This window comes from Panulirus ornatus, unplaced genomic scaffold (assembly GCF_036320965.1).
Source record: "Panulirus ornatus isolate Po-2019 unplaced genomic scaffold, ASM3632096v1 CTG_4539_pilon, whole genome shotgun sequence".
NCBI classification, from domain to species: Eukaryota; Metazoa; Arthropoda; class Malacostraca; order Decapoda; family Palinuridae; genus Panulirus; species Panulirus ornatus.
The window spans coordinates 1-24,693 of record NW_027264711.1 but is presented as its reverse complement, the minus strand read 5'-3'; the positions used below and the strand labels follow the sequence as shown (position 1 = coordinate 24,693).

General features: G+C 39.1%; 1 protein-coding gene across 1 annotated transcript; it reads left to right on the top strand.

Annotated features, from left to right (window-relative positions):
* The first annotated feature begins 507 nt into the window (after positions 1–507).
* On the top strand, positions 508–22,675 carry LOC139748475 (uncharacterized). Its single transcript, XM_071661556.1, has 4 exons — positions 508–658; positions 11,253–11,482; positions 11,722–11,985; positions 20,590–22,675. Exons 1-4 carry the CDS (start codon positions 532–534, stop codon positions 20,689–20,691), a joined length of 723 nt encoding a protein of 240 aa, XP_071517657.1. The 5' UTR covers positions 508–531; the 3' UTR covers positions 20,692–22,675.
* The last annotated feature ends 2,018 nt before the right edge of the window (positions 22,676–24,693 follow it).

Here is a 24,693-nt window from a genome sequence, read left to right as displayed (position 1 = left end):
CAAGAAATTTTAAGATAATGAAATTATTTTTTTAGATTTATGAAGTTTTCAGATTTCTAGAGTTTAAATTTTGAAGTTACATCTGTAGTAGCTATGATGTGCACTTTACAGTTGCATGAAAATGATAAATTGATAAGGATTCTCAAATGGAGCAATACTGCTTAGTTAAGAAACTTAGACAAAAAGAGGTACAAAGAAAAGAGAGTAAAAGGGCTGTTGCAATCATTTTAAGGTATTTACCACACTCTGAAGTAAGTAATATTGGAAAAGTAATCAGCAGTATATTTTCAGCAAATCTGAATGTTGAAGTATGTTACCTGGAGATATGGGTAAGATATTCCAGGGTGACATTTACAGGGAGTTTGAAAATGAATTATTTTTAGGCTTTGGTAAATGCTTCATCAGTTTTCACAGTAACTGACTAGGCCTACACTATTTGCAGCCTATGTTATTAGTAGGGTCATACATTAGAATATGACATATTAAAACAATTGCATATGTATTTTTAACTCAAAAACAAATTTGCAGGTGATGAAGTATGTGCGGTTCCCTATGATGACTCCTAGACAGTTAGCTGACTTGCTGCTGGTGCCACTTACCATAAAGTATAAGGAATTTTTTGTCACCCGCATGGCAATTGGCATGTCATTTCATTCAGGTAATGATGCTTGAATCAGCTGTCATAAATGAACTGAAATTTTTCCTTTTCCAGCCCTTAGTTTCTTCATTAACATCAAAACAAAGCTAAGGAAAAAAATTTACTTTTGTATTAAACATAGTTGATAGAGAGAAAGTAAGAGGTGATCATGTAGGTAAAAAGTTTAAAGTTTAATTAGACACACAGGTCAGAAAAGTAGGAGTTGTGTTTAGGGATATGCAGGGTAAGTAAGATTGCTGGAAGGTTATTCATTTAAGAAGGGGATTTACAGAGGTTTCCAAGTACATTTTCCAAATATTTGCATTGATTTCACAGCTCACTTGGTAAATCTAAATATGCTAACAGATTGATTAAGCTTAAATTCATTGGAAATGATTATGTTTAAGGGAGAATCACAGTGAATTAGAATAGGAAAGAGAGAGCTGTAGGTATATATGGGTGTGCCTAGCTCCATGATAGCTGAAGTTCTGTCTATCCATATGTCTTTATCTCTGATTGCCTCTCCCCAACTGAAACTCCTTCAAGGGAGTGGCCATGGCAGTAGAGTCTCCATGACTGATGAACTCCAGTGCCACTTCTTAGCCTTTATGACTTGCCCTTAACAGGCAAGGTGCCTGAGGATTGGCGGAATGCTTGCATAGTGCCATTGTACAAAGGCAAAGGGGATAAGAGTGAGTGCTCAAATTACAGAGGTATAAGTTTGTTGAGTATTCCTGGTAAATTATATGGGAGGGTATTGATTGAGAGGGTGAAGGCATGTACAGAGCATCAGATTGGGGAAGAGCAGTGTGGTTTCAGAAGTGGTAGAGGATGTGTGGATTAGGTGTTTGCTTTTAAAAATGTATGCGAGAAATACTTAGAAAAGCAAATGGATTTGTATGTAGCATTTATGGATCTGGAGAAGGCATATGATAAAGTTGATAGAGATGCTCTGTGGAAGGTATTAAGAATACATGGTGTGGGAGGCAAGTTGTTAGAAGCAGTGAAAAGTTTCTATCGAGAATATAAGGCATGTGTATGTGTAGGAAGAGAGGAAAGTGATTGGTTCTCAGTGAATGTAGGTTTGCGGCAAGGGTGTGAGATGTCTCCATGGCTGTTTGATTTGTTTGTGGATGGGGTTGTTAGGGAGGTGAATGCAAGAGTTTTGGAAAGGGGCAAGTATGCAGTCTGTTGTGGATGAGAGAGCTTGGGAAGTGAGTCAGTTGTTGTTCGCTGATGATACAGCACTGGTGGCTGATTCGTGTGAGAAACTGCAGAAGCTGGTGACTGAGTTTGGTAAAGTGTGTGACAGAAGAAAGCTGAGAGTAAATGTGAATAAGAGCAAGGTTATTAGGTACAGTAGGGTTGAGGATCAAGTCAATTGGGAGGTAAGTTTGAATGGAGAAAAACTGGAGGAAATAAAGTGTTTTAGATATCTGGGAGTGGATCTGGCAGCGGATGGAACCATGGAAGCGGAAGTGAATCATAGGGTGGGGGAGGGGGCAAAAGTTCTGGGAGCGTTGAAGAATGTGTGGAAGTCGAGAACATTATCTCGGAAAGCAAAAATGGGTATGTTTGAAGGAATAGTGGTTCCAACAATGTTATATATTTGTGAGGCATGGGCTATAGATAGAGTTTTGCAGAGGAGGATGGATGTGCTGGAAATGAGAGGTTTTAGGACAATATGTGGTGTGAGGTGGTTTGATCGAGTAAGTAATGTAAGGGTAAGAGAGATGTGTGGTAATAAAAAGAGTGTGGTTGAGAGAGCAGAAGACGGTGTGTTGAAATGGTTTGGTAACATGGAGAGAATGAGTGAGGAAAGACTGACCAAGAGGATATATTTGTCAGAGGTGGAGGGAATGAGGAGAAGTGGGAGACCAAATTGGAGGTGGAAAGATGGAGTGAAAAAGATTTTGAGTGATTGGGGCCTGAACATGCGGGAGGGTGAAAGGTGTGCAAGGAATAGAGTGAATTGGAACGCTGTGGTATACCGGGGTCGACTTGCTGTCAATGGATTGAACCAGGGCATGTGAAGCGTCTGGGGTAAACCATGGAAAGTTTTGTGGGGCCTGGATGTGGAAAGGGAGCTTTGGTTTCAGTGCATTATTACATGATAGCTAGAGACTGAATGTGAACGAAAGTGGCCTTTGTTGTCTTTTCTCAGCACTACCTTGCGCACATGTGGGGGAGGGGGTGGTTATTTTCGTGTGTGGCGGGGTGGCGATGGGAATGAATAAAGGCAGACAGTATATGTGCATACATATATATATGTCTGTGTGTGTATATATATGTATACGTTGAGATGTATAGGTATGTATATATTGCGTGTGTGGATGTGTATGTATATACATGTGTATGTGGGTGGGCTGGGCCATTCTTTCGTCTATTTCCGTGCGCTACCTCGCTAACGCGGGAGACAGCAACAAAGCAAAATAAGATGAATAAATAATAGGAAAAAAATAGATATGTATTTATTTATGTATGTATTTATTCTTTTGTACTTTGTTGCTGTCTTCTGCATTAGTGAGGTAGCACAAAGAAACAAACGAAAGAATGGCCCAACCCACCCACGTATGCATGTGTATACATAAGCACCCACACATGCATATATACATACCTATACATTTCAAGGTATACAGACATATACATACACAGACATATACATATATACACGTACATAGTCATACATACTGCCTTCATCCATTCCCGCCGCCACCTTCACCACACATGAAAATGGCACCCCTCTCCTCCTCCTTGTGCATGAGGTAGCGCTAGGGAAAGACAACAAAGGCCACATTTATTTATTTATTTATCTATTATACTTAGTTGCTGTCTCCCACATTTGTGAGGTAGCACAAGGAAACAGACGAAAGAATGGCCCAACCCAGCTGCATACACATGCATAAACGCCCACACACGCCCATATACATAGCTGTACATTTCAGTGTATACATACCTATACATACACAGACATATACATATATACACATGTACATATTGAGACTTGCTGCCTTCATCCATTTCCATCGCCACCCCACCACACATGAAACAGCACCCCCCCCTTGCGTGTGCAAGGTAGCACTAGGAAATGACAACAAAGGCCACATTCATTCAAACTCGGTCTCTACCTGTCATGTGCAATGCAGCGAAACCATAGCTCCCTTTCCTCATCCAGACCCCACAAAAGTTTCCATAGTTTATCCCAGACACTTCATATGCCCTGGTTCAATCCACTGATAGCACGTTGAACCCGATATACCACATCATTACAATTCACTCCATTCCTTGCACGCCTTTCACCCTCCTGTATGTTTAGGCCCCGATTGCTCAAAATCTTTTTCACTCCATCCTTCCACCTCCAGTTCAGTCTCCCACTTCTCCTCATTCCCTCCACCTCTGACATATATACCCTCTTTGTCAATCTTTCCTCACTCATTCTCTCCATGTGACCAAACCATTTCAATACACCCTCTTCTGCTCTCTCAACCACACTCTTTTTATTTCCACATATCTCTCTTACCCTTTCAATACTTATTCGATCAAACCACGTCATTCCACATGTTGTCCTCAAATGTTTCATTTCCAACACATCCACCCTCTTCCCCACAACCCTATCTATAGGCCATGTCTCGCAGCCACACAACATTGTAGGAACCACTATTCCTTCAAACATACCCATTTTTGCTCTCCAGGATAACGTTCTCGCCTTCCTCACATTCTTCAAGCACTCCCAGAACCTTTACCCCCTTCCCCACCCTGTGACACTACCGCTTCCATGGTTCCATCAGCTGCTAAATCCACTCCCAAATATCTAAAACACTTCACTTCATCCAGTTTTTCTCCATTCAAACTTGCCTCCCAGTCAACTTGTCCCTCAACCCTACTGAACCTAGTAACCTTGCTGTTATTCACATTTACTCTCAACTTTCTTCTTTCACACACTTTACTAAACTCAGTCACCAACTTCTACAATTTCTCTCCCGAATCAGCCATCAGCACTATATCATCAGCGAACAACAACTGACTCACTTCCCAAGCCCTCTCATCCACAACAGACTGCATACTTGTCCCTCTCTCCAAAACTCTTGCATTCACCTCCCTAACCACCCCATCCATAAACAAATTAAACAACCATGAAGACATCACGCACCCCTGCTGCAAACCGACATTCACTGGGAACCAATTAGTTTCCTCTCATCCTACTCATTCACATGCCTTACATCCTCGATAAGAACTTTTCACTTCTAGTAATGTACCTACCACACCATATACTCTTAATACCTTCCAAAAAGCATCTCTATCAACTCTATCATATGCCTTCTCCAGATCCATAAATGCTTCATACAAATCCATCTGTTTTGTATTTCTCACTGCATTTTTCAGAGGAAACACCTGATCCACACATCCTCTACCACTTCTGAAACCACACTGCTCTACCCATATCTGATGCTCTTTATCCTCTCACATATGATTTCCCAGGAATATTCAACAAACTTATACCTCTGTAATTTGAACACTCACCTTTATCCCCTTTACCTTTGCACAGTGGCACTATGCATGCATTCCGGTAATCCTCAGGCACTTCACCATGAACCATACATACATTGAATATCTTTACCAGCCAATCAGTAACAAAGTCACACCCTTTTTTCGTAAATTCCACTGCAATACCATCCAAACCCGCCACCTTGCCGGCTTTCTTCTTCTGAAAAGCTTTCGCTACCTCACTCGTTCTCTCCATGTAACCAGACCATTTCAATACACCCTCTTCTCCTCTCTCAACCACCACACACTACATATACAAATATTTTTATTATTATTATTACTTTGCTTTGTCGCTGTCTCCCGCGTTTGTGAGGTAGCGCAAGGAAACAGACGAAAGAAATGGCCCAGCCCACCAACATACACATGTATATACATACACGTCCACACACGCAAATATACATACCCATACATCTCAATGTACACATATATATACACGCACAGACTCATACATATATACACATGCACACAATTCACGCTGCCTTTATTCATTCCCATCGCCACCTCGCCACACATGGAATAACATCCCCCTCCCCCCTCATGTGTGCGAGGTAGCGCTAGGAAAAGGCAACAAAGGCCCCATTCGTTCACACTCAGTCTCTAGCTGTCATGTAATAATGCCCGAAACCACAGCTCCCTTTCCACATCCAGGCCCCACAGAACTTTCCATGGTTTACCCCAGACGCTTCACATGCCCTGATTCAATCCACTGACAGCACGTCTACCCCGGTATACCACATCGATCCAATTCACTCTATTCCTTGCCCTCCTTTCACCCTCCTGCATGTTCAGGCCCCGATCACTCAAAATCTTTTTCACTCCATCTTTCCACCTCCAATTTGGTCTCCCACTTCTCCTCGTTCCCTCCACCTCCGACATATATATCCTCTTGGTCAATCTTTCCTCATTCATTCTCTCCATGTGCCCAAACCATTTCAAAACACCCTCTTCTGCTCTCTCAACCACGCTCTTTTTATTTCCACACATCTCTCTTACCCTTACATTACTTACTCGATCAAACCACCTCACACCACACATTGTCCTCAAACATCTCATTTCCAGCACATCCACCCTCCTGCGCACAACTCTATCCATAGCCCATGCCTCGCAACCATACAACATTGTTGGAACCACTATTCCTTCAAACATAGCCATTTTTGCTTTCCGAGATAATGTTCTCGACTTTCGCACATTCTTCAAGGCTCCCACGATTTTCGCCCTCTCCCCCACCCTATGATTCACTTCCGCTTCCATGGTTCCATCCGCTGCCAGATCCACTCCCAGATATCTAAAACACTTTACTTCCTCCAGTTTTTCTCCATTCAAACTTACCTCCCAATTGACTTGACCCTCAACCCTACTGTACCTAATAACCTTGCTCTTATTCACATTTACTCTTAACTTTCTTCTTTCACACACTTTACCAAACTCAGTCACCAGCTTCTGCAGTTTCTCACATGAATCAGCCACCAGCGCTGTATCATCAGCGAACAACAACTGACTTACTTCCCAAGCTCTCTCATCCCCAACAGACTTCATACTTGCCCCTCTTTCCAAAACTCTTGCATTCACCTCCCTAACAACCCCATCCATAAACAAATTAAACAGCCATGGAGACATCACACACCCCTACCGCAAACCTACATTCACTGAGAACCAATCACTTTCCTCTCTTCCTACACGTACACATGCCTTACATCCTCGATAAAAACTTTTCACTGCTTCTAACAACTTGCCTCCCACACCATATATTCTTAATACCTTCCACAGAGCATCTCTATCAACTCTATCATATGCCTTCTCCAGATCCATAAATGCTACATACAAATCCATTTGCTTTTCTAAGTATTTCTCACATACATTCTTCAAAGCAAACACCTGATCCACACATCCTCTACCACTTCTGAAACCACACTACTCTTCCCCAATCTGATGCTCTGTACATGCCTTCACCCTCTCAATCAATACCCTCCCATGTAATTTACCAGGAATACTCAACAAACTTATACCTCTGTAATTTGAGCACTCACTCTTATCCCCTTTGCCTTTGTACAATGGCACTATGCACGCATTCCACCAATCCTCAGGCACCTCACCATGAGTCATACATACATTAAATAACCTTACCAACCAGTCAGTAATACAGTCACCCCCTTTTTTAATAAATTCCTCTTGGTCAATCTTTCCTCACTCATTTTCTCCATGTGCCCAAACCATTTGAAAACACCCTCTTCTGCTCTCTCAACCACTCTCTTTTTATTTCCACACATCTCTCTTACCCTTACATTACTTACTCAATCAAACCACCTCACACCACATATTGTCCTCTAACATCTCATTTCCAGTACATCCACCCTCCTGCGCACAACTCTATCCATAGCCCACGCCTCGCAACCATACAACATTGTTGGAACCACTATTCCTTCAAACATAGCCATTTTTGCTTTCCGAGATAATGTTCTCGACTTCCACACATTCTTCAAGGCTCCCAGGATTTTTGCCCCCTCCCCCACCCTATGATTCACTTCCGCTTCCATGGTTTCATCCGCTGCCAGATCCACTCCCAGATATCTAAAACACTTTACTTCCTCCAGTTTTTCTCCATTCAAACTTACCTCCCAATTGACTTGACCCTCAACCCTACTGTACCTAATAACCTTGCTCTTATTCACATTTACTCTTAACTTTCTTCTTTCACACACTTTACCAAACTCATTCACCAGCTTCTGCAGTTTCTCACATGAATCAGCCATACTTGCTGTCTTCATCCATTCCCGTCGCTAATAATGATAATGATAATAATGAAGATCACTAGAACAAATTATCCTGAAAACATGAGAACTGATATCTTTAACTAGCAATGAGTGTTGCCTTTTGGCTACGTTAAAGATAAAACTTTTACTCCCTTTTTGTAAGCTGCACATTTATAAGTACTGTACTGCACTTGTTTAATCTAGTGTCTTCTGACCTGAAAGATCTTTTTTATATGCCTTCCCCCCTTCATGCAGGTATGCTATTCAGGTCAAACCAGCAGATGAGAGACATGTAGGTTTGAGAGTTTGAAGAACCTCTTCTTTGTAAGGCAATATCCCAAGAGAAATTTTCTTGCTTTTCTTGCCGTGCCCTGCTTTCCCCTATCTTTTTTCAAAAGTCTTTCTCTTTACCGACGGTGACCGCTTTCAGGTTGATGTCTGCATTCTGTGGAATCAGAGCTGCTGATCAGGTCAGTCCCCAGGGGCAAGTGGGTCAGTGACATCATCACTATGGCAGTCTCTGAACAGTTGAAGGCAGGCCCAAAATGATTTAGCTGCCACTACCACAGGTGGGTGGATAGGAATGGATGGGAAAAGCTAGCACTACTTCACTGATTCAACAGGGTATTAGAAGGTTCTGAGCCCATAAGTATCCAAGAGATACAATATTTCATTGCTCCTGGGACATTGCCTTGGAAATAAAAGGTTCTTCAAACTTCAGAGCGTACATTTTTTGCCTGATTAGTGCCAAGATAATTTTGTGGATGATCTTTGCATGAGCTGAATATGAATATGAATTATTTTTATGTGAGTCTGGAAGGAAAATGTTGAGAGTAAGTATGAATAAAAGCAAAGTTATTAGGTTTGATTTTGCAAAGAGACAAGTTAATTGGGGTATGGCTGTGAATGGAGAAAAACAAGTTGATTAGGGTATTGCTGTGAATGGAGAAAAAAAGTTAATTGGGTTATGGCTGTGAATGGAGAAAAACTGAGAAAGTGAAGTGTTTTAGGGACCTGGAGTGGATGTGGCAATGAATGGAGCCATGAAAAATGAGATGAGTCATAGGGTGGGTGAGGGGATGAAAGTTCTGGGAGCATGTGGAAATGTGTAGAAAGAGAAGTCTCCATCTCAGAGGTCTAAAATTTGTATGTTTGAAGGTATGATAGTCTTTACAATGTTGTATGGATACAAGGCATGAGTTGTAGATAAGAATGTACAGAAAGGATGGATGTGATGGAAAGGAAATGTTTAAGAACAATTTGAAGGGTGCCAAGGCTTGATTAAGTACATAATGATGGGATAAAAGAGAGTTTTGGTAACAAAGAGTTTGGTTGAGAGAGCAGAGGAGGGTGTGATAGGATAAGGGAGAGGCAGGGTAATAAGAGTAGGGTTGAGAGAACAGGAGAGAGTGCTGAAATGGTTCGAACATGTGGAGAAAATTTGTGAGAAGAAATTGACAAAGAGGATATACATGTCAGAAGTGGAGGAGACAAGGAGAAAGGGATACCAAATTGGAGGTGGAAGGATGGAGTGAAGATTTTTGAGTGCTTAGTACCTGAACATGCAGGAGGATGAAAGGCATGCACAGGATGAGCTGAATTGGAGCAATGTAATATGCAGAAGGTGGCATGCTGTCAGTGGATTGAACCAGGACTTGTAAAGAAGCAGAGGGAAACCAATGGAAGATCCGTGGAGCCTGGTTGTCAATACAGGGCTGTGGGTTTGGTGCATTATACGTGACAGATAGAAAGTAGATATGGACAGATGAGGCCTTTTCTTTGTTTTTTCATGGCACTACTTTGCTATCACAGGAAACAACAAATGAGGATGAAAGAAAAGAACAGGGAAAAGGTCTAATTTGCTCATACATTCTCTAGCTGTTATATGTATTAGCTCTTGCCCTCACACTAAACCTTGACCCTCTAGAGAGATTCCCAAACCACTCTTCCTTCCCCTCTAGCTTTGTTTCATTCAGAGCTGTATGATCCAGATTCTTCCCAAACATACTGCCTATTTCTCCTTTCTTCTCATCTTGGTTATATCCATACACAATCAGCACTTCAGCTTGAGCTTTTGCAGAGGATGAGCACTCCTTGCTTAGCTACTTATGTTCCAACTTTTAGAAATTGAAATACAAGGAGGGGAGGGTTTATGCACACACACACACACACACACACACACACACACACACACACACACACACACACACACTTACTTTAGTTGTGTTCTATGATATGCATAGAAATCATGGGAAATATTCTTGTTTTGACAGAAAAATATATCATCTTATGCAGCTTCTACCACTTCCCTAACATAGCAGCTAGAAAAAACAATTCTTAGGAACAAGAGAATCTTTTTATATTCTTTTTTATTATACTTAATTGCTGTCTCCCGCTTTTAGTGAGGTAGTACAAGGAAACAGATGAAAGAATGGCCCAACCCACTCACATACACATGTTTATACATAAACGCCCACACGTGCACATACACATACCTATACATTTCAGCATATACATACATATACGTAGACATATATATGCATATATTCCTAAATATAAACCCATGTCATTATGACTAGGAAACACTGCCTCCTCACAGATCTTGCATCTCTTGAGCATTGCCCAAGAAGTTGTGTCTAGAATAGCACACTAATTTAAGCAACATATTTTGTTAGTGGCTTCAGGGAAATTCACATTTGGAAGTAGATTTACTTCGAGATTGAGCTTACTCTGTTATATCCATAGCAGAATTAGCCATCATATTGAGGCCAGTAATATTGGTAACATCACTCCCCATTAAGAGATTTGTTTCATAAAGTAGGTGCTATTGTGCTATTTGGTGCAGTTGTTTGTAATGGAATCTTCTTTGGAAAGAAAGGCACAGAATCCTTGATAATTATACATTTTCACATCTCCTTAGATATTCTGCATAAGTTTACTCACTTTCACTAATTTCTTCAGTTGATGGTACTTTCATATTTACTGGGTAATCTAATGCTTAATAGATTCTAAGATATTGAAATTATGTGTCTGATGTACATTTTGCCAAAGTTTGAAGTTAGTCTAATGTAAATGTTGCCATAGTGTGAAATTAGAGACTGATATCTCTGTTACCACAGGTTAGCAAATGTTTTCCCATCTTTTTTATTATCCTACTGGACTGCTTTGATTAGGAATTGCTAATTCTCATTTTAACTTTTGTGGATATTAGAAGTGTTTTTGTTGCTCTTTCATTTCACACATTGAATTAGATTGCTTTATCCTTCTTGCTAAATTACATTTTCTATGTTTATAATTTGCCATTACAAAAATTTTTTCAGGTCAGTGGGAGCGTGTCAGGGAGATAATTTTGGATCCGGAACCGTCTAATTGCCTTTTATTTACCCCGAGGCTCTACACTGCCGAACAGTGGAGTGCTAGTCTCACTGTTGACAACCTTCCAGGTCTTCCAGCATACCATACTCGAACCCTTGTTTTTTCCACCCCAGCTTCAGCTTCTGAACTTGATTGTGATACACAATTAGAATGGATCGTAGAACTTTACCCAAAGGTAAGATATCTGACATACCTTGACGAAAAATGTACTTTTATGATGCATGGAACTGTGGTAGATTTATATATACTATTCATTTTCCTGTTTATATCATTGAAATAGTTAACTCTTCTTTTGCTTTCCAGTTATGTTGAGCAACAAGTAAATCTTACAACAAATTCTACTGAGATTTGCGCCCTGTAGTTTTTTGATATTCTCTCAGTTTAATGTATTTTTTGTTTACATTCTTCTTACAGGGTGTCTGGTTCAGAAAGTTTTACCTCATTGTATGGCAAGGAACTGTTGAGGTTCCAGAAGCAGTTTTGAGAACAGTGAGACTTGCAGTTACAGCAAAAGATGTTGAATATGCTCGTGTCCGAATAGCAGTGTTAGTTTTTGCTGTGCAAGAGGGTATTGAGTACGTTGTTAATGTGGTATCCACAAAGTACATTTTTTCAACAGATGATAATCTCCTAAATCTGGATGATATTCTCCCTTTTGACAGCTTAAATGATCCTCCGGTGAGTATTGCATATTTTTCATGCATCTTTATTGTAATAAGTGAGTTGAAGAAATGTCTAATGAAGTTCTTGATTTTTTCTGTTTCTCCCTGCCATTAATGTAGGAAACAGCTTATACAGCATGGCTGATAGAGATAAATGTTAAGCATAACAAAGGCATAATTTTGTATTAAAGTGATATTTAAATGAGTAAATGAGTATTTTGGAAAGCTTGAAATATGAAATGCTTGTTTGATTTTTTCTGTTTGTGGAACAGAGGATGAAATAATAGTTTGAAAGGTTAGCTGATTGTGGATACACTGAAAATAATAGCAAAAGTGGTAACTGAGAATTCACAAGCATGGAGAAGATTGCTGGACAACATTCGGGTATGAAAAGAGTCCAGAATGCTAGGATAAATGATTGGTTTGCTTATTTCATATTTTTGCAGATATTTTCAGAAAAGCACTGGGAATCAAGAACTAGATTAGGAATGATCAGACTGGAGGTAGGTATTGTTAAAAGAGTAGCTAATAAATACAATATGCTTATAATTAAAGCATGCACAAAGGAAAATAGACAGAAAATTGTGAGTTATGTGTGTGTGATTAAGGATGTAATGGCAGAACAAGGCATCATTCGGGGTAGACTATGTAAGGTTATGAGCAAGAACAGACAGCCAGTAGATAAAAGATAATGTAAATTTCTGTGTTGCGTGGCTCTCTACATCAAATTGTAAAATGGTAAAAGTTGGAAGCTAGACACATAATAAATGTTTTTTTGTATAATGGAAGCCATAAAACTCTGTAATGTAGTTGTCTTAGATTTGCAGGTAATTTTATAGAAGAGTGCTATATATTCTTTCTGTGACATTCAGTTTATGTTGGATCATTTTATGATACTTGAAGAAATTTTCCAATAGAGATCACACTATACTTCAGCCTTTTTTAGACCGACAAAGTTGTTTTTTCTGCTACAGCTGAAGGATTTATATGGAATGAACAGAAATTGAGAAAATTGTGAATATATAACAACTGAAAGGGGCTCAGAAATGATGCTGGCAGCATACTTTAGATGCATCCCTATGGGAAATTCTCATTCATTTAGCCCATTGTTTGAGGGCATGTTTTGCATGTTGGAAACTTTTAAAGATAGTCTCAAGCTTTAATGTAGTGCAAATGTTCTTCCTCAAGTATATGATCAGTGAGCATTGACTCTGTGATCAGGCAGCAGTAATTTGTAATGAATGCAATTCTATCATGGTTGGAGATTTTAAGAATACTGGTATTTAAATAGGGTAATATTAAAAAAGGTGGTGACTGTATTGTTGATTGGTTGTTAAGGTTATTTAATGTATGTATGACTCATGGTGAGGTGCCTGAGGATTGGCGGAATGCGTGCATAGTGCCATTGTACAAAGGCAAAGGGGATAAGAGTGAGTGCTCAAATTACAGAGGTATAAGTTTGTTGAGTATTCCTGGTAAATTATATGGGAGGGTATTGATTGAGAGGGTGAAGGCATGTACAGAGCATCAGATTGGGGAAGAGCAGTGTGGTTTCAGAAGTGGTAGAGGATGTGTGGATCAGGTGTTTGCTTTGAAGAATGTATGTGAGAAATACTTAGAAAAGCAAATGGATTTGTATGTAGCATTTATGGATGTGGAGAAGGCATATGATAGAGTTGATAGAGATGCTCTGTGGAAGGTATTAAGAATGTATGGTGTGGGAGGCAAGTTGTTAGAAGCAGTGAAAAGTTTTTATCGAGGATGTAAGGCATGTGTACGTGTAGGAAGAGAGGAAAGTGATTGGTTCTCAGTGAATGTAGGTTTGTGGTAGGGGTGTGTGATGTCTCCATGGCTGTTTAATTTGTTTATGGATGGGGTTGTTAGGGAGGTGAATGCAAGAGTTTTGGAAAGAGGGGCAAGTATGAAGTCTGTTGTGGATGAGAGAGCTTGGGAAGTGAGTCAGTTGTTGTTCGCTGATGATACAGCGCTGGTGGCTGATTCATGTGAGAAACTGCAGAAGCTGGTGACTGAGTTTGGTAAAGTGTGTGAAAGAAGAAAGTTAAGAGTAAATGTGAATAAGAGCAAGGTTATTAGGTACAGTAGGGTTGAGGGTCAAGTCAATTGGGAGGTGAGTTTGAATGGAGAAAAACTGGAGGAAGTGAAGTGTTTTAGATATCTGGGAGTGGATCTGGCAGCGGATGGAACCATGGAAGCGGAAGTGGATCATAGGGTGGGGGAGGGGGCGAAAATTCTGGGAGCCTTGAAGAATGTGTGGAAGTCGAGAACATTATCTTGGAAAGCAAAAATGGGTATGTTTGAAGGAATAGTGGTTCCAACAATGTTGTATGGTTGCGAGGCGTGGGCTATGGATAGAGTTGTGCGCGGGAGGATGGATGTGCTGGAAATGAGGTGTTTGAGGACAATGTGTGGTGTGAGGTGGTTTGATCGAGTAAGTAACGTAAGGGTAAGAGAGATGTGTGGAAATAAAAAGAGCGTGGTTGAGAGAGCAGAAAAGGGTGTTTTGAAATGGTTTGGGCACATGGAGAGAATGAGTGAGGAAAGATTGACCAAGAGGATATATGTGTCGGAGGTGGAGGGAACGAGGAGAAGAGGGAGACCAAATTGGAGGTGGAAAGATGGAGTGAAAAAAGATTTTGAGTGATCGGGGCCTGAACATGCAGGAGGGTGAAAGGAGGGCAAGGAATAGAGTGAATTGGAGCAATGTGGTATACCGGGGTTGACGTGCTGTCAGTGGATTGAATCAAGGCATGTGAAGCGTCTGGGGTAAACCATGGAAAGTTGTGTAGGTATGTATATTTGCGTGTGTGGACATATGTATATACATGTGTATGGGGGTGGGTTGGGCCATTTCTTTCGTCTGTTTCCTTGCGCTACCTCGCAAACGCGGGAGACAGCGACAAAGCAAAAAAAAAAAAAAAAAAATATTCCCAGTAGTTCTATGCATGGACCGAATGTAAATTTGCATGATAGTACCCTACTCCAATTAGTTGAGAAACCAGCTTATGATGGGAACATGTTAGATTTTGCTCTAACTACTAATGGGGATCTTGTATATATTTTTAAAGTTTGAGAAACTTTTGATACAAATGAGCTCTGAAAGATTTTGATATTAAAAGTGACTTCAAACTCTGCATGTAATGTTAATCAACATGACAGTCAGGAAAAGATATCAGATTTTAGGCTTGCAGAATTTCAGGACCTTTGCATTGCTCTCGACAGGCAGATCTGGTATGTTATCATTTATGAAAACAATATGAACATAGGTTAAAAAAGCATCAGTAAAACTTCCAAAGAAGAAGAGGGAACACATGTGCCAATGTGTAGTAGAGGGTCCTTTTCCAATTGAAGCCAAGGTTGTGGAAAGATAGAATAAAGAATTGGCCATTGTGTAAGAAATTCATATTGAGAGACCAGTAGCCAACATGATAGAGTAGATTAGGTACATTTTTATGAAAACACTAAGGATTCTTTTTATATGAAAAAGTAAACATCAGTATGAAGCACATATGCCAGAAACAGTAGAAAAAAGAAACCCACAGGAGTTTTACGTTTGAAGCAAGAGAGTGATTACCCAGTTAGTTTTACTATTGATCTTAGGAAATGATGACTTGGTTCAAGACAACAAAGGTATGGCAAAAATCTTAAGTGAAATTTTTGCATCTGTATTTATAAACACAGTTTTATTGGCAATAGAGGAGAATGTTTTGTAACATATTGACATAAAAGTTGAAGATGTACCCGCTGTAATAAGCAGAATAAAGTAAACAAATTGGCAGTTATTGATAAGTTTTATCCATGGACAATAAAGATGCAAAAAATGAGATAATTCAGCCCTTGATTGCTCTTTTGAATATATCACTTGCCATCGGGAAAGTTCCACAGGAATGAGAGTTTGCCAATATGTAAATGATATTCAGAGAAGGTAATAAGTCAGTTCCTAGAAGTTGTTGGTTCAGTTATCTTCATGACTGTAGTTGATAAACTTACAGAAATCATCTGAGAAAAAATTGGTTTTTGATTGATTTAAACATCTGATAAATTGTTTGATTTGTTTTGTGATGATATAAACGCACATGATTAAAGTACAGAAGTTGATGTTATCTGTTTAGATCTGTAGAATGAATTTGATGAAGTTGTACATCAAAGGGTCCTCACAAAAGTTAAGTCTCATGGTATTGATGGTGTTGTATTTTGGTGTTTAGGGAATTGGTTAACTGGCTGTAAACAAAGAATTGTGGTTAATGGTCAAGCCTCAGAATGCTTAGATGTAGAAAGTGGTGTGCCGGAGGGATCAGTCCTAGAACCAGTTCTCTTTCTCGTTATCATATATATTTATTATGCTTACCCGCTGTCTTCCGCGTTAGTGAGGTAGCGCATGGAAACAGATGTAAGAATGGCCCAACACACCCACATACACAAAATTGTGATCCTTTCCAATACATATGTACATAAACGCCCACACACGCACATATACATACCTATACATTTCAATGTACACATACATATACATACACAGACATATACATATATACACATGTACATATCCATACTTGCTGCCTTCTTCCATTCCTGTCGCCACCCCACCACACGTGAAATGGCACCCCCTCCCCCTGCACACGCATGAGGTAATGCTAGGAAAAGACTGCAAGGGCACATTTGTTCTTACTCAGTCTCTAGCAGTCATGTGTAATGCACTGAATTTACAGCTCCCTCTCCACATCCAGGCCCCACAAAACTTTCCATAGTTTACCCCAGACGCTTCACATGCCCTGGTTCAAGCTATTGCAGCACGTCAACCCCTGTTTACCACATCGTTCCAATTCACTCTATTCCTTGCACCCCTTTCACCCTCTTGTATATTCAGGCCCCGATCGTTCAAAATCTTTTTCCTTCCCTCCTTCCATGTTCAATTTGGTCTCCTGCTTCTCCTCATTCCCTCCACCTCTGACACATGTATCCTCTTTGCCAATCTTTCCTAACTCATTCTCTCCATGTGACCAAACCATTTCAATACACCCTCTTCTGCTCTCTCAACCACACTCTTTTTATTACCACACATCTCTCTTACCCTTTCATTACTTACTCGATCAAACCACCTCACACCACATGTTTTCCTCAAATATTTTATTTCCACACATCCACACTCATCCGCACAACCTTATCTATAGCCCATGCCTTGCAACCATATAACATTGTTGGAACCACTATTCCTTCAAACATACCCATTTTTTGCTCTCTCAGATAACATTCTCACCTTCCACATATTCTTCAAAGCTCCTAGAACCTTTACCCCTCCCCCACCCTGTGACTCACTTCCGCCTCCATGGTTCTATCTGCTGCTAAATCCACTCCCAGATATCTAAAACACTTCACTTCCTCCAGTTTTTCTCCTTTTGAACTTACCTCCCATTAACTTTTCCCTCAACCCCACTGAACCTAATAACCTTGCTCTTATTCACATTTACTCTCAACTTTCTTCTTTCACACATTTCACCAAACTCAGTCACCAACTTTTGCAGTTTCTCACCCGAATCAGCCACCAGCACTGCATCATCAGCGAACAACAACTGACTCACTTCCCAAGCCCTCTCATCGACAACAGACTGCATACTTATTCCTCTCTCCATATATATTAATATTATTGACAATGGGCTACAATGTAAGATATGAAAATTTGCAGATGCTACAAAGCTGAGAAATAAATCTTCAACTGAATTAGAACATCTTTGACATCAAACTGAAATAGATAAACTGATGGATAAAGATCATAGGTGGCAAATGAATTTTGATATCAGTAAGTGCAAAACTTTACATTTTGGTTACAAAAAGAAAAGAAAAATGCTGCGGCATGAATTCTGTTGAATTGCAAAAGGTTTATGAGGAAAAATACTTGAGAATGATAATTTCTGGTGATGTAAAGTCAAGTAAGCAGTACACAGAAGCAGTAAAGAGAGCGAACAAGAATTAAGATTCTCTCTATTTTTTTTCTGTATCTCATGCATTTTTCCTTCTGGAACTCCCTCAAGGGGATGGCCATAGCAATAGAGTCCACATAACTGTTGTACTCCAGTGCCGCTTCTTAGCCTTTGGTGCTTCACCCTTGACAGGCCACTGGCAGAGGGCAAGTCTAGCACAGTGTTTGCTAAGGCTCCTACCTAATGATCCACACATCCTTTACCACTTCTGAAGCCACACTGCTCTTCCCCAATCTGATGCTCTGTACATGCCTGTACATGCCTTCACCCTCTCAATCAATCAATTCTTATCCCTTTTGCCTTTGTACATTGGCACAATGCAAGCATTCCGCCAGTCCTCAGGCACCTCACCATGAGTCATACATACATTGAATAACCTTACCAACCAGTCAACAATACAGTCACTCCCTTTTTTAATAAATTCCACAGCAATTCCATCCAAACCCGCTGCCTTGCCGGCTTTCATCTTCCGCAAAGCTTTTACTACCTCTTCTCTGTTTACCAAATCATTTTCCCTTACACTCTTGCTTTGCACACCACCTCGACCAAAACACCCTATATATGCCACTCTATCATCAAACACATTCAACAAACCTTCAAAATACTCACTCCATCTCCTCACATCACCACTACTTGTTATCACCTCCCCATTTTCCCCCTTCACTGAAGTTCCCATTTGTTCCCTTGTCTTATGCACTTTATTTACCTCCTTCCAAAACATTGTTTTATTCTCCCTAAAATTTAATGATACTCTCTCACCCCAGCTCTCATTTGCCCTCTTTTTTTGCCTCTTGCACCTTTCTCTTGACCTCCTGCCTCTTTCTTTTATACATCTCCCAGTCATTTGCATTATTTCCCTGGAAATATCATCCAAATGTCTCTGTCTTCTCTTTCACTAACAATCTTACTTCTTCATCCCACCACTCACTACCCTTTCTAATCTGCCCACCTCCCACGCTTCTCATGCCACAAGCATCTTTTGCGCAAGCCGTCACTGCTTCCCTAAATACATCCCATTCCTCTCCCACTCCCCTTATGTCCTTTGTTCTCACCTTTTCCCATTCTGTACTGAGTCTCTCCTGGTACTTCCTCACACAAATCTCCTTCCCAAGCTCACTTACTCTCACCACTCTCTTCACCCCAACCTTCTCTCTTGTTTTCTGAAAACGTCTACAAATCTTCACTTTCACCTCTACAAGATAATGATCAGACATCTCTCCAGTTGCACCTCTCAGCATATTAACACTCAAAAGTCTCTCTTTCATGCGTCTATCAATTTTCATGTAATCCAATAACCCTGTCTGGCCATCTCTCCTACTTACATACGTATACTTATGTATATCTCTCTTTTTAAACCTGGTGTTCCCAATCACCAGTCCTTTTTCAGCACATAAATCTACAAGCTCTTCACCATTTCCATCTACAACACTGAACATCCCATGTATACCAATTATTCCCTCAACAGCCACATTACTCACCTTTGCATTCAAATCACCCATCACTATAATGCAGTCATGTACATCAAAACTACTAACACACTCATTCAGCTGCTCCCAAAACACTTGCCTCTCATGATCTTTCTTCTTATGCCCAGGTGCATATGCACCAATAATCACCCATATCTCCCTATCCACTTTCGGCTTAACCATATCCATCTAGAGTTTACTTTCTTACACTCCATCACATACTCCCATCACTCCTGTTTCAGGAGTAGTGCTACTCCTTCCCTTGCTCTTGTCCTCTCACTAACCCCTTACTTTACTCCCAAGACATTCCCAAACCACTCTTCCCCTTTACCCTTTAGCTTCGTTTCACTCAGAGCCAAAACATCCAGGTTCCTTTCCTCAAACATGCTACCTATCCCTCCTTTCTTCTCATCTTGGTTACATCCACACACCTTTAGACACCCCAATCTGAGCCTTCGAGGAGGATGAGCACTCCCCGCGTGACTCCTTCTTCTGTTTCCCCTTTTAGAAAGTTAAAATACAAGGAGGGGAGGGTTTCTAGTTGCCAAACTGCCATTGAAATATACAACTGCATACCAGAGTCTCAAAAACACTTAACTAGTGAAGTAAATCACAAGTTTGTCAAGTTCGTCTGATATACAGAATTGAATAAACTTAGAAAAGTAAGGACTTGAACATTTGATGTAAAAACCAAGAGAACGAATGGGAAGATCAATGAAGGGGGCAGATGGGGATGTTGTAATAATGAGGTAAAGAGGAGATAGAGTGAATGCTTTGAATGATTGTTGAATATATTTGATGATAGAGTGGTAGTTATGAGATAAAATGGAAGTACTAGAAATAGTGCATCCATTGGCTGCAGGAACTTGTGGAACTAGGTCGTGGGTAACATCAGGACTCCTTTAGAGAAAGAGTTGCTAGGGTAATGCTTCTCATTTCATGATTTAGCAAGATAGCACCAGGAACAGACCAAGAAATGGCCTCATTTGCATATTTACTATAGATAGAAATTAGGTGTAATATGATGGTTGACAGCCATCTTGTGGTATCACAAAAGCTGAAGTTTAGTGATCATTTACTTAGAAAAGAGCCTTTCATTTTTTCAAAATTTAACTTCTTAGTTTTCTTTCAGTACTGTAATATTTCTTTGCCCAACAGGAAAGGAAGAGGTACCTTCATGAGCCATGTGATTCCTTGAAGATACATATTGTCATCAGTCCTCTTAGTGATCCTAAGCTTGATGCTGCAGGAATCACCTGATGTGTTGCTAACTTCTGATAGGAATCACATTTTGTTGTGTGATTTATGAGTGTATTTAGCAATTCTATTCAAATCTCGTGCAGTCTGAAAATGATATTACTATGCTCGTCCACTCCCTGTGTGAAGTTTAAGCTTTATACAGTTAATGCATGTATAGGTAACTGCATATGTTAGAAGGATGTAGTAAAAAAGCATCAAAAAAAAAATTGAGCATGCATTTTGCTTGAAACTCTGGGAGGCAATATTGGTTAAAAGTATTTCTTGCATTATCTTGAAGTTTCAATATCTTCTTTTATCATTCCATCACTTCAAGAACAGAAGTTAGTTTTTTTTTTCTTTTGATTATTGTTTCAAAATGAGAATATGTTGAATATGACTGCCATTTTTTATCTTTACCAATGAGCCTCAGCTGTCATTGGATAGTGTTGTAGGATGGGATTAGACATCAGGTTCATATATATTATTAATGATGTGGAGAATTGAATGAAACTTGAGTTTTAATGTTGAATTGTACTTTCATGTTCATGTCCATTGGGCATGACAGAAGCTGGTTAATGAGAAAATTAAGTTAGTTTAGTAACCAGCTGGTCAGAGTGAAGTTTCTTAAGGTTATGCTTTAACCTGGCATAATTTTGTAGCACTATGATTAGAACTTTGTTCTTTGATTATGACAGCTGGCCTTTTCATGCACAACCATTCTGTTTTCCCCTCCTAATAGTGATAATCATTAGTGGAATATCTTTCCTTATTTTATTTGTCATTCTTTTTATTAGGGATTATAAACAGGAATCTAAGATCAGTTTGGTACCACTTATAATGGAGGAGCATTACTTGCCTGTTGATTAAGTCCATTAGTAAGATTCTGAAAATATTGATAAGCTGGCTGTCAGGTGTTGTAGATTGTTTAAGTAAAAAGTTGATAAGACAAATTTTGCTTTTATTTTTTTATAAATCATTGATAGTGCAGTGGCAACTATTTGAGAATGAGTCTGCAAACTTTATTCTAGAATTTGGGGCATGTTGAAGATAATGTTCATAGGTTGATTACAGCAATATCATGGTTTTAGGAGTGTGAGACAAATTTATTTGGTCATTGAAGGTCATTTTAAAGTCTTTAAAAGCTGTTCTACAGTTTTAGTATTATTGTCCACTTCTGTTTGAAGTGGATGCTAACATGTTATCATTTTATGTATGAAAGTTTTTGTATTTGTTTTTAATATGTTATTGGAATATTGACTCTTTCATACCTGTTTTGTATATAAAGTAAGGTAACAGTTTATAGTTATAGGAAAATTTTAAATCATTGATAGTGCAGTGGCAACTATTTGAGAATGAGTCTGCAAACTTTATTCTAGAATTTGGGGCATGTTGAAGATAATGTTCATAGGTTAATTACAGCAATATCATGGTTTTAGGAGTGTGAGACAAATTAATTTGGTCATTGAAGGTCATTATAAAGTCTTTAAAAGCTGTTCTACAGTTTTAGTATTATTGTCCACTTCTGTTTGAAGTGGATGCTAACATGTTATCATTTTATGTATGAAAGTTTTTATATATGTTTTTAATATTTTATTGGAATATTGAATCTTTCATACCTGCTTGGTATACAAAGTAAGGTAACAGTTTATAGTTATAGGAAAATCTTAAATTTTATGTTTTTATTAGTAAAACTGAGATTTGAATGAACTTGAGTTCAGTTCTTAAGATGTCATTTAAATATGAGTCTAATTCAGGTGTTTATTGGTTTAGAAACAAGATCAGGACTCATCACTAGTGGATGTATATTTACTTTCTTCCTTGCTCCTGTCTGTTTCATAATTGTATTGCTAAAGATGATCTTGCTTTTGTTTGATGTTCTCTGCTCATCTGAGAAAAGAACATTCAATATTGCTATGCCCTTGACATGATTTATTCTTCTGTCATTAGGGTTTGGCTGCAGTGTTTTATGAAGATATGTAATTGTAATATGATGATGATAGTAATGGTACAGTATTATTATTTTACCTTAATATTGTTCACTGTAAATCACAGCTTCCTTCTTTCGTACACTATCCAAGCTATGTCACTTTTTGGATTTTCTTTGGAGTTTGGTACTAAAGCCATGTCATAAGGAAACAGAAGTTGACTCATCTCCTGAGCCTCCCCATCCCCTACATATTTTGAACCTGCTCCTTGCTGCATCCTTGCATTATCTCCCTCATAACCCATCCATGAACATATTAAACAGCCAAGATACCTTCATACAACCTTTATGCAGACCCATCTTCACATGGAATTACTCATCCTTCTCCCTTCTTTTTTCTATGCATACCTTGCTCTTTTTGTTAAAAACTCTACTGCATTTAGTAACTTTTCCCCCTATCATATATTTGTAACACTTGCAGTCATCTTTGTCGACCCTAACATATGCTGTTTTCAGGTCCATATGTGCCACATAAGATTCCATTTTCAAGTATTTCTCATGCAGATTCTTAAAAGCAATAATTATGTGGTCCATACATCCTCTACCACTCCTTAAGCACATTGCTCTTCTCCAGTCATATGATCTGTGCATGCCACTATCCTCTCAGTCATCACTCTTCCACTCACCTAAACGGAAATACTCAACAGACTGAAATCTCTGTGATATAAGTGAGATGAGATGATTCAAGTTTCAGTTTGAAGTAGAGTGGTTTAAGTACAAAGGAGAGGGCACAGCAATGGAAACAATTTATAGGATGGTGGAGGGGACCAAGGTCTTGAGAGGTTTAAGGAGCAAGTGGAAGGAGAGATCATTGTTGAGAAAAGGTAATTATGTTTCGAGGAGTGGTATCCAGTGATGTTCTATGGATGTGAATCTTAAGACCTTAAAGCAAAGGATAGGGTGAAGGTAGATGTGTTGGAATTGAAATATATGGTGTGAGGTAGGTCGATTGTATAGAGCAATGGTTTTCAACTCTTTTTGAATCATTGGTATTTTGAACTCAAATTTGTCATATTTTGCAGCACCCCTATCCTATTTCTTTGTTTCAAGGTGCATCAAGAAGGCATATGACAACCATGGATGGAATTACAGTGTAAGTAAAATGGAATCCATAAGGACCAAAGGGAAGTGTATGCTCCCCTAATCTTTTGATGCAGCAGATTTTGCAGATTTACCTACAACCATGAAATGTGCTTAATTCTAAGAATGTTTGTAATTCATATTTCAGCTGTATAAGTACTTTGAATTTTTTCTCTTAATTGTTTAAGCTAAGGATTACTTTCATGGAATTCCTGCAGCTCAAAGGTCGTGCTAGGATTAGTAGCTGGGATGTGATGAACTCCTTTGAGTGAGCTTTGGTGATTTTGTACACCTTTTAATCCAGTAACAGTGATACAACCTTGAAGGTTTCTCGACTCTGTTTACCTCATGTAAGTAGTATGGTAATAACATTACTTTTGATGAAATACACAAACAAATACAATAGAAACTTACATCAATGTATTTTTTGGCTATTGAGACACTTAAGCTTGAATGGATCTAGAGATACCTTTTGTATTAAGTAGAATTGGACAAAAGCACTTGCATTTCTTCTTTATTTGTTTGTAATTTTTATTTATGGCACCTCTTTTTGTTTGTTTATTTGTTTTTTTTGGAGAATCCTGCTTCACAGAGGTAAAATTTGAAAAACTGTAGGAGGATCACAACAGTTTTTTTTGCTATTTGAGTATTCATCTTTGATGTGTATCATAAGTGTGTTGAGAGCTATTTCCATGTGCTTTGATTTGAAGGTGTGATTGTTGTTGTGATTGGTTTGATATTGGTACAGATGAAAGGATTTCTCAGCCAGTTATATCTGTCATTGGATATATTCCGAAAGTCCTGCTCAATTTTCCAGTATTTTGAGATAGCCCACAAACCTTTAGTATGATTTTTATATCATTTTTGCAGCAGTATTTGGAAACATGCATATGTTGTCCTCTTTTGTCATATTCTTTAATTTCTTTCCAGACATTAATGTTAAGAAGCCAGGATATTTT

What these genes read in the sequence shown, in the direction of transcription:
- LOC139748475 (XM_071661556.1), top strand. Translation starts at nt 532, where the DNA reads ATGAAGTATGTGCGGTTCCCTATGATGACTCCTAGACAGTTAGCTGAC. An exon ending in TGGCATGTCATTTCATTCAG is followed by an intron (nt 659 to 11,252) that starts GTAATGATGCTT and finishes AAATTTTTTCAG; the next exon opens with GTCAGTGGGAGCGTGTCAGG. An exon ending in TCGTAGAACTTTACCCAAAG is followed by an intron (nt 11,483 to 11,721) that starts GTAAGATATCTG and finishes TTCTTCTTACAG; the next exon opens with GGTGTCTGGTTCAGAAAGTT.